This window comes from Callospermophilus lateralis, chromosome 5 (genome assembly GCF_048772815.1).
Source record: "Callospermophilus lateralis isolate mCalLat2 chromosome 5, mCalLat2.hap1, whole genome shotgun sequence".
Taxonomy (NCBI): Eukaryota; Metazoa; Chordata; class Mammalia; order Rodentia; family Sciuridae; genus Callospermophilus; species Callospermophilus lateralis.
Window position 1 is genome coordinate 104,408,912 of NC_135309.1, and position 15,116 is coordinate 104,424,027.

A 15,116-nucleotide genomic window follows, 5' to 3' on the forward strand; every position below is an offset into this window, starting at 1 on the left:
AGCTGTTGACCCAATAATAGGATTATATCTCAACTTTCCTAATATGCCTGTGTGCTCTTTGATGATTTGTAGAGTCATCATTTTATCATGCAGATAGCCCCCCCATCTTCTTTTTCAAAGGCCTTCCTTTTTTCAAAAAATGTATTTCATTTTTAGCTGACATATGGTAATTATACATATTTATGGGGTAGAGTGTGACATTTCAGTACATGTGAACACTGTATAGTGATCAGATCAGGGTAGGAACATTTAAAATCCTATTACCTATTGTAAGATATTCAATTAATTATTGTCAACCATAGTTATCCTACCATGCTATTGAATAGTAGAGGTCATTCTTTCAATCAAAAACCTTTCTTTGATCCTCTTTGTACTCTGGAATACGAGATATTTTTGCTTTTTATTTCCTGACTTTGTTCAGACTTATGTTGCTTTTGGTATTTGGTATTTTCTTCTTCTTCTTAAAATTTATTTTTTATTAGTTCTAATCAGTTATATATGACAGCAGAAAGCTTTTCAATTTATTGTACACAAATGGAGCACAACTTTTCATTTCTCTGGTTGTACACGATGTAGTTGCACCATATGTGCAATCATACATGTACTAGGGTAATGATCTCATTCCACCATCTTTCCTACCCCATGCCCCATCCCCTTCCCTCCCTTCCCTTGGCCCAAAGTTCCTCCATTCTTTCCCCCACACACTCATTATAAATCAGCATCCACTTATCAGAGAGAACATTCGGCCTTTGTTTTGTTGGGATTGGCTTACTTCATTTAGCATAATATTCTCTATTTACCTGAAAATGCCATAATTTTATTCTCTTTTAATGCTGAGTGATATCCCATGGTGTATATATATCACAGTTTCTTTATCCATTTATCTATTAAAGGGCATCTAGGTTGCTTCCACAGTTTAGCTATTGTGAATTGTGCCAATATAAACATTGAAGTGGCTGTGTTGCCGTAGTATGCTGTTTTTAAGTCCTTTGTGTATAGACTGAGGAGTGGGGTAGCTGGGTCAAATGGTGGTTCCATTTCAAGTTTTCTAAGGAATCTCCCTACTACTTTTCCAGATTGATTGCACCAATTTTCAGTCCCACCAGCAATGTATGATTGTGCCTTTTCCCCCACATCCTCACCAATGGTATTTTATTCTTCCAAATATTTCCAGTATTGAAGACAGGGTACACGTTTGTTGGCTTATTCAACAAATTTTTATTAGTTATGTACTATGTGCCAGCAACATTACAGGCACAGCAATAAGCAAAACAGACAAGAATCTCTGTCCTCTGGAGCTTACATTCCAGGGAGAAAGAGGAAGACAATGAGCAAAATTAAAAAAAAATATATATGGCATGACAGATGTTGGTGAGTGCCCTGGGGAAAAGAAAAGTCAGCTTGGAGACCAGCCTGGGCAATGTAGTGGCTCTGAGTCTCAAAATAGAACATGAAAAGAGCTGGTGATGTAATTCAGTGATAGAACAGCATCTTTGAACCCCTGGGTCTAATCCCCAATAACACACATACTCACACACAAGCTGAGCTTGGAAGGAAGTTTTGAAGAAGAGATCTGTGGGAAAGTTTGAAGAGTTCAGTGTCTCTCAGTCTCTCTAAGTACCAGGGATTGAACCCTGAGGTGCTTAAACACTGAGCCACATCCCCAGCCCTTTTTTATATTATATTTAGAGACAGGGTCTCACTGAGTTGCTTAGGGCCTTGCTAAGTTGCTGAGGTGGTTTTGAACTTGTGATCTTCCTGCATCACTAAGATTACAAGTGTGCACCACTGCATGAGCCACTAGGTTTCTCTTCTTTTTTGTTCATTCCCCCTCCCCGATCTCCCTGCTCCTCCTCTCGCTCTCCTCCTCCTCCTCCTCCTTCCTCCTCTTTCTCTTCCTCCTCTTCTTCCTCTTCCTCCTCTTCTTCATAAACAAACACACATGGATAATGAAACAATGCATCATCCAACTTAAACTACATTACCTCCTTCAAAGCCAAATACCATATTATCTTCTCTAAGACAGAAACTTCTAATTTAAGGGAGGAATTAGAAAGTCTAAAAAGATAATAAAGAATTATTTACATTTGTAAAAAGAAGGTCAATGTTCTATTAAACAAAGAATAAAAATCTGTTAGGCAGGGGCTATAGACTAGTAGTGCTTAAAATTCACTGAGTAAAAAAAAAGAAATGGATCTAATAGAACCTGGAAGATTTAGAGTAGAGCTCTTTATAATTTATGCTGGGGAAAACCTCTCCTTGAAAATTAAGTAATAAGAGGAAAGGCCAGACTTTGAAAATATCCTGGGCTACTCATATTTTCAAGCAGAAAATAAAGCATATTTTTAAAAATAGCACTCACAAAATAAATACTCCATTTTCTTAGGTTACTATGCAGAAATGACCACAAGGCAATCACTACAGGGAGATTAGGAGACACAGGGCTAAAGAGAGTCTCTGAAGAGTGATTGTGAACTTTTGACCCAATCAAGGAACTGTACCCAGTGAAATGCTCTGGTCTCTTCCTGTTTTTCAAGTTGCCTAAGCAAACCATGTTAACTCTCCCAGTTCCAAATATAAATCTCTATTTTACAGACTAGGAAGTGAAACCCTTGTTACCAACATAGTCTTTCAAAAAGCAGTGATTCACCTAGGTGTGGTGATTCACACCTGTAATACCAGCAACTCAGGAGGCTGAGGCAGGAGGATCATCAAGTTCAAGGTCAGCCTCAGCAACTAAGCAAGGCCCTATGCAACTTAGATCATTTCAAAGTTGAAACAAAAAAGTGGGGGTCGGGGGTAGAGGTGGCTGGGGATATAGCTCAGCAGTAAAAAGCCCTTGGGTTCAATCCCCAGTAATGGGGGCACGGGATGGGAAGCAGAGATTCAAACCCTAACTGCCCTGACCCAAATTTCTGCCTTAAATTAGTTAACTATGACCCAAAGGAGGAATGCAATTTAAAGAATGTGCCTTTGGCCAGCATCAACCAGTTTTCAACATAATAAATTCAGAAATCATATGGAGGGCTTCTGATTTGGGGCTTCAAAGAGTGAATTAAAAACTGGGACTACAGAGATAAAGGTACACTTCAAGTTCTAAAATGTGCTAAGATCTAAAAGACGAGATATGCTACAGTAGGACTGTTGATTGTGGTGGGCTCCTGGCTAAGGCAGCGGAATCATCAGCGGCTAACACATGCCCAGGTTCTGGCCAACAGCCATGAGCAGTCCGCAGCGCTGGACAGTTGGATCATAAGGTGTGATGTGATGTTATGTGGTCAGGAGAAACCAGTTTGAGCAGGGCCATACATCATATTTTGCTTTTGGTGTCTTCCTTTTACTTTTCTTTCATGTAGGGTTTTGATTTGACAGTTTTTCAATTTATATTTTCTGCTTTTACTTTCATTCTTTCCTTTAGATCTGGTTTCCATTAACCTTCTTATCTTCTCATTAGGCTTGTTATCTAGATTTTTTATTCTTTAATAGCATAATTTCTTATTTAGTATTGCTCCTTGGTTTGCCATTCCTAGTCACCTAATTCAGTCATTTTATTTTGATATTTTACTTCATTGCTCATTTCCAACTCCACATCTTTCTTCATCCTGGAAGGGTTTATCCTACACCTCTGCAACTTAATTCCACCCCCTTTCAAAGTATAAATATCTTTCCTTCCATGGTTTCCTGGTTATATTTTCTTGTACCTTCATGTTAATTCCCGAATTAACCTGTAAGCTCTTGAGGGTAGGTACCAGGATCCTACATATTCCTTCAGTGCCTTAAAAATATTTTGTGCTAACATGTTAAAATTGCCACTTACTTAAATGCCTTACAATTGATGAGAATTGTTAAATAATATATATGCATATGAATATACACACACCGGATATATTCTCCTATATAGAAGGTTGATTTCATATTGACTTAGGATAGATTAATAAGTAGTTTAATTAGTGCTATTTTCAAAAGCCATTTTTAAAACTCTAACAGGGTGGTAACTAAGTTTGCATTTGGATTTTTAGATTTCTTCCCCTTTCTACTACAATACTAGTTTAATGATAAGAGAATTTTCTTTTAAAGCTTAAAATGAAAACATTCCATTCTTCCTCCTTTTAGAACCCTTAGTCTGAAATTGAGCAAAATAAAGCTGGGTATTAAAAAATTATGCATTTTTTAAAAATGAAAAATTTCAGAGCAATGCAGATGTGTGCTTTGAGAATTATTTTTCATAATTTCTAAATTTTCATTAATCTTCTTAAAAAAAAGGTGACTTTCCTATGTCCCTGGTATTATCCCTCAGGCAGCATTTCCACACAGTAAATGGACTGTAGTTTAGGTTATTTCATCTGGATATGGGGGCACAAAGCTGTGACTGAGATGCTAAGCACTACTGGGTCTTGTTTTTCAGGTGGTTGGCAACACAACATCTGGAAGCTACAGTTACAGCATCCAGAAGAGTCTGGCTTTTGCTTACGTCCCCATAGAGCTAAGTGAAGTGGGACAAGAAGTGGAAGTTGAACTATTGGGCAAAAATTACCCAGCAGTCATCATACAAGAACCCTTGGTATTAACAGAACCAACCAGAAACCGGCTTCAGAAAAAAAGATAGAAAGGACAAAACTTGAAAAAGACCTTTACCAGCCAGTTGAGTTATAGTTGCTGTATGACTACACTTGGTATTATTATAATTAGTGTCCAGGGGAATAGAGGAAACCAAGAATTCAGGTCAAAACCATCAACATCTAGATTTAGAATCCTAATAAAACTTTCTCTTGTCTTCTGAGTAAGATAGAATAATGAATTAGTGATTTACATTGTCATTTCAAATGGAGAAACTTGAAATAGATGCTTTTTATTACCTCATATTTTTTATGAAATCCAATTAGCAAAAAAAGGTGTTTGCTAGTATACAATTATCATTATAACTGAATTAAAGAACTTTATATAATTTTAGAAACAGAGTATATGGTTGATAACTGAAAACATTAATAAATTATCTTTTACATAAAAATAAACACAATGCTATTGATGGATTTATTTCATTGAGAAATTTTTCCTCAGGTGAATAAATGATAGTTTTAATTTTTCATAATATATCTATGATGAAAACACTAAAATTTAATATCAATATATCACTAACATTTTTTACTCACTTCCCCGAAATATTTATTATTTTCTTAATGACTTCTCTGAAAGCAGCTTTATAAGACATTATTATTGTCCTTCAAAGGTTGTTTCAGAAGATTAATTGCAAAAAAGAACAGAATCTTTCAAAGGAAGCAGTGCTTGTAAACCTTCAGAAATGAAGCTGAAATCTAAATAGATTGTGCCAGTACAAACACTGTTTGAATACTGAATACCTCTCTTTGAGAAAGAATTAATGCAAGTTGACATCACTTGGTGCCTTTCTGAATATCTTCTCACAAAGCATTTGACAATGCAGGTCAAACAAAAGCTTAACAACTGACAGGATTGCCCTTAGCCACTATGTATAGCAAGAAAAAAATCCATTTAGAAATAATTCTTTGATATACTTCTTAAAATTATTAAAATTAGTTGACTGAATAAATCAAAAGGGTTTTCTTTTGTAAAAGGTGGTTTATCATTTATAATTCATTTATACACACATATTTGTTATACATTTATTGAACTTTTCCTAGGTACTAAAGAAAGCTGAATATGAAGCATGATAAATTTCTGTAATCAGAATAAATTCTAAAATTCCAAACTTTCAAGTTTTAAAAAGATGCCAAATTTACATATTACATGTTTTATAATAGCAATTGTGTATTAGAACTCTTCCATCTACCATTCATTTATTTTTGGTATATACTCAAGAGAAAGGGGAAATACCTCTGGTTACAAACATTTCCTAATTATCAGGAATTTTACCCAGGCTCTCTAATCCAGTTCCATGTTAGGCACTATTGAAAGACCATTAAATTGGGAGGACCACTTCTCATTCTCTGCCTCTGTAACTCTATGACCTGAGGCGAGTTACTTCCCCTTTCTAGGTTCCTTCCATTAAATAGGTTTAGACTCTTCCAGTGTTTTGGATATTATAATGGTAAGAAGCAGGGCTGGGGATGTGGCTCAAACGGTAGCCCGCTCGCCTGGCATGCGTGCAGCCTGGGGTTCGATCCTCAGCACCACATACAAACAAAGATGTTGTGTCTGCTGAAAAACTAAAAAATAAATATTAAAATTCTCTCTCTCTCTCTTAAAAAATAATAATGGTAAGAATCAATAATGAAACTACACTGAACTCATGTCATATAGTTAATATACCACTAAAACCAACAAATACAAAGAATAGGACAGATGAATATTAAACTTAAAAAAAAACCTTACCCACAGTAGAAGTCTGCTTCCTGGTTTTCTCAAGTTCGACTGTTCCCTCTTTGGTTGTATGTTGAGTGCTATTAGGTTTGGTAGGTCACCCCAGCACCCCTACTTCCACCCGACCAGTGATCCTGATCTGGACACCAGCCAACCCATCACTGACCAAGCAACTTCAATCTAGCTTATCCATGGAGAGATGAGCTAACCAGATTTCTCCCATGGAAACAGGAACTGGGACCCCTCAGAAAAGTAGTACTAAAAGGGAAAACTGCAAAGATACATAGAAAAGGAAGCCATGAATCCTATAGACAATAAGCACTCGCCACAAGGGGAGAGGCCCTGAGAGGCCCTGAGAGAGAGACGGAGAAGGAAAGACGGGTGTCTCAAGCTCTTCACTCCTGATGGCATGCTGACCAGCTCTTGGGTGAGAACATTGACTCAGAAGAGCCAACTGAAATCACTAGCTTCTGGAAAGTGGACTATACACTGAGAAAGGCCTCCAAGGAATGGGCCCAGAATTAGTGTTAACTGTGAGCAGCAAACAACTAACACTCTTGAAAGTACTCTAGTGATGTGCAGAAGCTGTGTCTACAGTTCAGGAATGAGATGATGAATGACAGGCATTTCCTTCCCTGGAACCAGGAGAGCTTTTTGGAACTATAAAAGCACAATCTAGTCAAAACATTATCAAAATATTTATGGATGTTGGTTATGGTGCTAATGTTTGCATAATCTTTTCTATTCATAAGGAAAGGTGACAGGAAAAAAAATTTAAGTATGCTGTGTAGAACATGAAATAGAAGGCAGACTAGATTCTGGAGTTTTCTGAGTCCCCCGAAAAAGCAGAACACCAAAAATCAATTATATGTATCTGAGGAATTGGCATATAAAAATATAAATTATCATCCCACTTTAGCTCCCTGCCTTTAATGAATCTTTAGACTAGTTGGACAGTGTGCAGAAAGCTGCATTATGAATGATAAAAGGATAACACATTACTTAATAGTACTTTCTCCAGGAATAAATTTTAGAAGTGTTAGTAGACCATGAAGTATGGATTCAAAGGTCACTGGAGAGAAAGTCACAAGACCTGCTTTTCCCAGCTCTGCCACCACCAAGCACAGCCTGTTTAACACCTACTAAAGCCTTTCCTATACTTAAGGTGCTGAATAATTGCATTCCTTATTGAAAGATTCATTATTCTATATATTTGTTGAGGACTTAGCTCAAGGCCAGGCACTGGAAGAGCAGTGGTGAACAAAACAGACGTTGTGCCTTCATGGAGCAAGTAGACTAGGGGTCAAGGGCAAGCATTTAACTAGGGGTGGAAAGATGTATACACAATGGTGTCATAAATGCCAAAGGGAAAGAACTTTGAGGAAAGGATGGCACACAGTATCAGAAGATAAAGAGACTGTTGGCGATCTAGCTATACCATGGACAGGCAACAGACTCAGCTACACACATTCATTTTGAAAGCAAATTTTTAATTGCTGAAATCATTCAAATTTACTTGAGGCATAATTTGTGTCTTCAATCCCTGTGGAACTCGATATCCTACATTTAAACAGTAGATTGGAAATAAACAATGACAGTTAAGGATTATAAATACAAAGAAGCAGACATTGTCATTATATGTGACCAGAGTTTCTATGTATGTTTATTATGTGTTATGAAACAGACGGTAAACTGTGAGGTCTAACACAGTGTTCTCTGAGCACAAATTTTAATCCATATGTAAAATATACCACTGATTTTGAATATATTTTTCAAATTCAAATTCTTTTTAAATTGTTAATTATGTTAAAACTAAAGATATATAAACTATGAATTTTCTGATGAAGATATATTAGTGGAAATTTTTCAACCAGAGGTATATTTGAAAGAAACTAGAATTGTTCTCAAAGAAACAAAGACATAGTATTGCAATTTCTGGAATTTGTTGTGAAAGGAGATAAATATGAATCTTCCAAATTTATCATCATGTTTAAATTGTTTCCTTATTACTTATATATCTGATGCTCACATAAAAGAAAATTTGAAATTAAAAGTTTAAAATGGTTTTTCAGTTAGTCATGCACAAAGATAACTGGACAAATCTGGCTATCCTGTCTATTAAACATTAAGTTGAATAAGCCTGGTTTTGATAAAATCACTGATGAAATTATAATGCTTAAGGCTAAAAAGCAGAGATGGTGAATTTTTTGTTTATAAACAACAGACCAATTTACTAAATAGATTAATATCTAGGTATAAATATTTTTCCTTTTTCAAGAATGTTACCTATAATTTTAAAAGTATTAACCTCTTGCTTTTTGTACTATAATATTTATTTCATTTCTGTATTTCTCACTTATTTTATACTGGTATAATTATACCTGTAAAATTCAACAGGAGAAATTTTTCACTCTTTGCATTTCTTCCTTGGATACAATTATTATTTTACTTTATGGTTGTTACCAAAAAGTAATTATGTCATACAGAAGAGGCAAGATTAAAAAAAAAAAAAACATTCTTACTATTCATCCAAGACTACTTCTCAGTCATAGATTTGGCAGCTCATCAAGGATCAGTAGAAGAGCTGGGGTGGGCAGGATGCCTTTCTCCATGAGGTACTCCGCATGACTAACTTTCAGTGTAGTTCAAATGAACTCACTTAACGTGGAGAACCACTGAAGAGGATCCCTGAAGGGGCTGCCAAGCAGTTAGCAGGACCATACAGGGAGAGGCTTCCAGTAGAAGCTGGAATCTTAGAGACTATTCAGTCATGTTGGCTGAAGCTGCTTCTTAGAGCAGAGAGGGGAAGAAACATGCTGGACTCTCCTTTCCTCCCACCCTCCATCTCTCACTAGTGCCTCTCACTGCCTGAGTCTAGATGCAAGCTAAGTAGGTAAAGTAGCCTGGGATACAGAGATTGTGTTATAGAGCAGAACAGAGGAAGATCATAAAATGAAGTGCACAACAATAGATAGTGGCTCACATACAGTATTGCTGTCGAAGGGATAGAGTCAAGAGGTGCAAATTTGACCACTAAGAGGGAGGGAGGTCATGAGGTGGGCCGACACTTTTACAAGGTCTACCTAAATTATTACTTTTAAAAAAGCCTCGTGTAGTACAGCAAGAAATATGCTACCATTTAGGTTCAAATAGGGAAACATATATATTTAATTGTGTATAGATTATTTCTGAAAGAGTACCACTGATATTCTCGGGGAGAGGTTAAAAGAGACTTTTCACTGTATGTCTCTTTATACTGTTTAACTTTAAAACTGATGTACATTTAAATTTTTAAAATATTATTATTAAGTTATAACACATATACACATATTGCACTTTCCTATGTAGTAAGAGTAAATTCCTATTTTTTAAAATATACAATATGACTTTTAACACAGTGTTCACATTGGTTTGAGATACTTAAGTATGGTTGGAAAGAACTGGCTTGGAGCCAATGCTTAAGAAATGGGTATATATGTGAAAATTTCAGTACAGAAAAAAACAATGCAATACAGTTATATGCAATAAATAATATGCCAACACTAAGTCTCGGTCTGTGTGAAAGGTAAGGAAAAGAAAGAAGAAATGAGATAAAATGCCATGCCAATATCCTATTCTACCTAGCTGGTGTTATATAGTAATTAGTTTCTGAAAATTCAGTGATTTCTGTACACTTTTGTGCATTTATCTTATGCACAAAAATACTGTGCCAAATTTTCTATAATAATGAAACTGTGTTCACTTTCTTCTCTCATCTAGCAGATTTTGAGAAGGCAGGAGATGATAATCAGATGAGAGGGTAAGAGAAGTTTAATTTGGAATTAGCCACAGACTTATAAATTTCATAAAACAGGAGAATTTAGAGTCAGAAGAAATTTTTTTTCTCTCTTCCAACATTTTACCTTCACACACACACACACACACACACACACACACTCACGAACACGGAGAACTAAAACAACAAACTGAGGATGCTGCCTAAAAAGAATTCCCTTTCTAGTGCTGGGGTTGTGGCTCAGTGGTAGAGTGCTCACTTAGCATGCATGAGGCACTGGGTTTGATCCTCAGAATCACATAAAAAATAAAATAAAGGTATTGTGTTCACCTACAACTAATACATATATTAGAAAAAGAATTTCCTTTCTATGTGCTTACAATCTCTATTGTTCTTAATGTACTGATAATAGCTAATGAATATAATATTGCATGTAAATACCCGAAAAGAAGGGGCAAAGGACCCTCTTCTGAGTTTCTCACCTTACAGGCCTTTAAGTGGTCCGTTCCCTCTACTTAGAAACAAATTCAACTCACACGTTTTCTAAAACTAAATGCATCATTTTTCATGAACACATTTTGGGTCTTCTTGATAATATTCAAGTGTACCTCCTTCTGGACTGGTCAGGGTAGTAACAGGGCAATCAGTAACATCAACCACAATCTACCACTGGAAGTTAGTGCACTTCAGGTTTTCTCTCTGAAGAAAGACCTCTTACCATTCTTATCTCACCAGCTGGGTAGCTTTTCTTCCTATGTGCTAACGGTTAAACGTTTAGAAATAAAGCACTTAAAATTGCTTAGTCTTTGTATGCAATAGTTATCATATTCAAAGGCACTGAAATAAAAACGGTTTGAAAGAAGCGATGAAACACGGAGACTATGACTTTTACATGTAGATATGGCCCTTTAGCATATGCCAAGAACTAGGGCACAGAACAACCATCAAGGGTCTGGGTATGAAAAACTGTAATTTCTTAGCACAGGGCTGTCAGGCTTTACAAATGTGTCCGTTGAGAAAGGCTGATTCTTGGCACTCTGCTGCCATAAGGCTCTTTAATTTTTTTAAAAAATGTAAATAGTAGCAGTAGTAGTAGTGGTAGAAGAGGAGAAGGAATTGGAGAAGGAGGAGAAGAATAAGGAGGAGATGATGATGATATAGATAATACATGCACAGAGATAAAATAAATGATAAGGTGTAAAATAGTATATGGTGAAAAGTTAGTTTCTTTCCCACTCCTGATCTATTCAGGGGCAACCAATTTTATAATTTCTTCTATATCCTTCTTACATAATAGGCAAGAATATTTACCTTTCTCTGTCTACACACACACACACACACACACACACACACACACACACCCCTACACGTACACACACACTTTTTTCCAAAGCAAATGAAAGCATATCGACCATAATGTTCTTTGCTTAACTTAAAAAAAAATGACATCGTATTAGAGATTGTTTCATGTTATCCTTTTAAATGATTGCTTAGTATTCCATAATTAATCAGGCTCCATTATTGGCTTTTTTATTCTAAATAAAGTTAAAATGAATATCTCACGGAATACATTTCTCACACTGGTATACTTATGGGATAAATTCCTGGAACTGGAACTGCTAGATCAAAGTATATGTGCATTTTGAAGGATATGTGAAGTTGTTTTGGAAGTTGTACTAAATTTTACTTCTGTGACTCATGCATAAGAGGATTGTTTCTTTACATTCCCCAAAGCAATGAATATAAGGATATATTATTAAAGTTTCTATTTGAATTTTTCTTTTTGAATAATGTTGAGTATGCATATATTTAGCGGCCACTTACATTTCCTGTAGACTATAATGTTTCTATACTTTGTCCATTTAAAATTGGATTGCTGATCTTTTTTTTTTCTGACCACACAAGAATTATAAGCACTTTAAACCACAGGCCTAATAGGTTTTAAGTGGGTCAGAATATAAACAAGGTGACAAAGTATAACATAATTTCTGTGTAAAATATATTCCAAGTTCTAAGCATCCCACCTACAAAATAATTAACTTTTGTATACACTTGTGATTTGGGCATTGCTTTTGTTTCATTCCCAATTTTTTGCATCTTCTAACTGACTGAAGTGGTTTTTACTGATATGATTAGGTACTGGGAAACCCCTTAAAAACCAATGATTAAATTAATAAATAATAACAAAATTCAATGATTGGCAGGATATAAATTACCATGCAGAATTAACAACCAACAATGGTCTTAAGGTTCACAATAATAATCAGTTAAAAGGTATAATGATTGAAATAGTTCCATTTCAATAGCAACAGAGAATATAAAATACTTAGGGTAATATGAGGACAATTTTAAAACACTCCTAAAAGATGCAAGAGTGGAAGGTAATAAATAGAAAAACACCCCTTATTTTTGGATGACAAATGAATAGCACAAAGATTTTGGTTCTCCACCAATTAACTTTTAAATTTAAGTTAATTTCAATAAAATGTCAGCAATTTTTTTAATGGAACTGAGGACATTTATATGAAAGTTCATATGAAAAATTAATATGCAGCAATTGCCAGGAAAGCAGTAAAAGTGAAGAGCTACAAGAAGTCACTTAGGAACCACATCCCCACTCCTATTGTACATTAAAACATATATTGAGGGCTGGGGTTGTGACTCAGTGGTAGAACACTTGCCTACCATGTATGAGGCACAGGGTTCGTTCCCCAGAACCACATTAAAAGAAAACAAAACTAAATAAACAAAATAAAGGTATGATGTCTTTATACAACTAAAAATAACATATATTGAACATTTTAAAAAAACATATATTGAAGTTTGTACAACTGAGACAATCTGACACTATGGGCAAACAGGCCAGTGGAATAAAATTGAAAGCCCAGAAATAGATCCAAGCATATATGGAAATTAATATGATACTTCATTTCACTGGGGCAAAAATGTACTTCTCGTTGAATGGTGCTAGGACACTTGGGTAGTCATTTGGAAAAAGAAAATTATATCCATATTTCTCATCACACACAAAAATTAATGCCAATGGATCAAGGAATCTAAATGTAAATGCTGGAATTATAAAAATACTAGAAGAAAACATAGTAAATTTTGTTTTAGCTTTGGTATAAGGATATTCTATGATTTAGAATTCAGATTCAATAAAATAAATTGTTAATAAATTTGAGTAACATTTTTTTCCAGTACTGGAGATTGAAACTCAGAAACCCTTTCCCATTGGGCCACACCCCAAGCCTTTTAAAATTTTGAGACAGGGTTATGCTAAGTTTCCTAGCCTGGTCTCAAAATTGTGATCCTCCTGCCTCAGCCTCCTGAGTTGCTGGGATTACAGGCATTTACCACCACATTTTGGGTGGGGGTATAGGGGATTGAATTCAGGGGTATTCAACCACTGAACCACATTCCCACTCCTATATTGTACTTTATTTTTAGACAGGATCTCACTGAATTGCTTAGCACCTTGCTTTTGCTGAAGTTGGCTTTGAACTCGCTATCCTCCTGCCTCCGCCTCCCAAGCTGCTGGGATTACAGTCATGCACCACTGCACCCAGCTCTACTAACATTTGTAAGAATAACTCTATGTGTGTGTGTGTGTGTGTGTGTGTGTGTGTGTATGTTAGAAACATCATAAAATTTGACAACTGAAAAACCGAAAAAAAAAATAGTTCTAATACACATCACAATTAAAGGAATAATCATTGTAAGATATAAATAACTTCTAGGAGGGAAGAAAAAGATGAAACCCAATAGAAAATGGCACAGACAATTCACGAAAATGATGTGAAAATGACCCTTCAACACATGAAGATGCTTAGTTTACTCATATTAAGAGAAATATAAAAATAAAAAACTACAGTGAGATATTATTTCTTATATCACATTTGCAAAAATTAGAAAGTGCAACCATGCCCATGTAAGGATGTCCAATGACAAACCTTGTGTACAATGGTGGTCCCATTAGATTATAGTGATATTGTAACCATCTAGGTTTGTGAAAGTACACTTTAGGAACTTTTTTCAAAACAACAAAATCACCTAACAGTGCATTTATGAGACCATATCCCTGTCATTAACTGATGTATGACTGTATATTACCTTTTTTTTTTTCTTAAAGACTTAATGTTTTTAGAGCAGTTTGATTCACAGCAAAATTGAGAGGAAGAGAGATTTCCCATATCATGTACTTGGACTTCCCAGCTTCTAAAACTGTGAGCAAAGTGAAACTCTCTTCTTTTATAATCTGTCCAGTCTGTGGTTTTCTTATAGCTACAGAAAATGGACTAAGATAATCACCTAAAGTCCATAATTTACTTTAAGGGTCACTCTTGATGTCATGCATTCTGTGGGTTTGGACAAATGTACACAATGACATATGTCTAACATTTTAGTATGTTAAAAATAGCTTACCTGTCCTAAAAATCCTCTGTGCTCTGCCTATTTACCTCTCCCCCAGCCTCTGATCTGTTTCACTATGTCCATAGTTTTGCCTTTTCCAGAATGTCACATATTTGGAATTAATAGTTTGTGGCCTTTTCAGATTGGCTTCATTCACTCATTGATTTAAGATTTCTCTGTGTCTTTTCATGGCTTTATCAAGCTCATTTCTTAATAATATTCTATCATCTGGATGCATCACAGTTTATTTATCCATTCATCCATTGAAGGACAATCTTGGTTACTTCCAAGTTTGGTAATTATAAATAAAGCTGGCATAAAATCTGTGTGCAGATTTTTGTGTGGACTTAAGTTTTTAACTCTTTTGGGTAGATATCAAGGTGTGGATTTGCTGGATCATACAGTAAGAGTATGATTCATTTTCTGCAAGTCTGTATTTAATATAGTACTTTTTTAAAAGAGAGAGAGAGAGAGAGAGAGAGAGAGAGAATTTTAATATTTATTTTTTTAGTTATCCGCGGACACAACATCTTTGTTTGTATGTGGTGCTGAGAATCGAACCTGGGCCCATGCATGCCAGGTGAGCGCGCTA

General features: G+C 35.5%; 1 protein-coding gene across 1 annotated transcript in view; it reads left to right on the forward strand.

Moving 5' to 3' along the window:
• Dmgdh (dimethylglycine dehydrogenase) overlaps window positions 1-15,116 on the forward strand; it is a 73,417-nt gene that overhangs the window by 55,626 nt on the left and 2,675 nt on the right. The window contains 1 exon segment of the mRNA XM_076857687.2: window positions 4,406-4,673. Coding sequence (XP_076713802.2) covers window positions 4,406-4,673 — 268 coding nt within the window.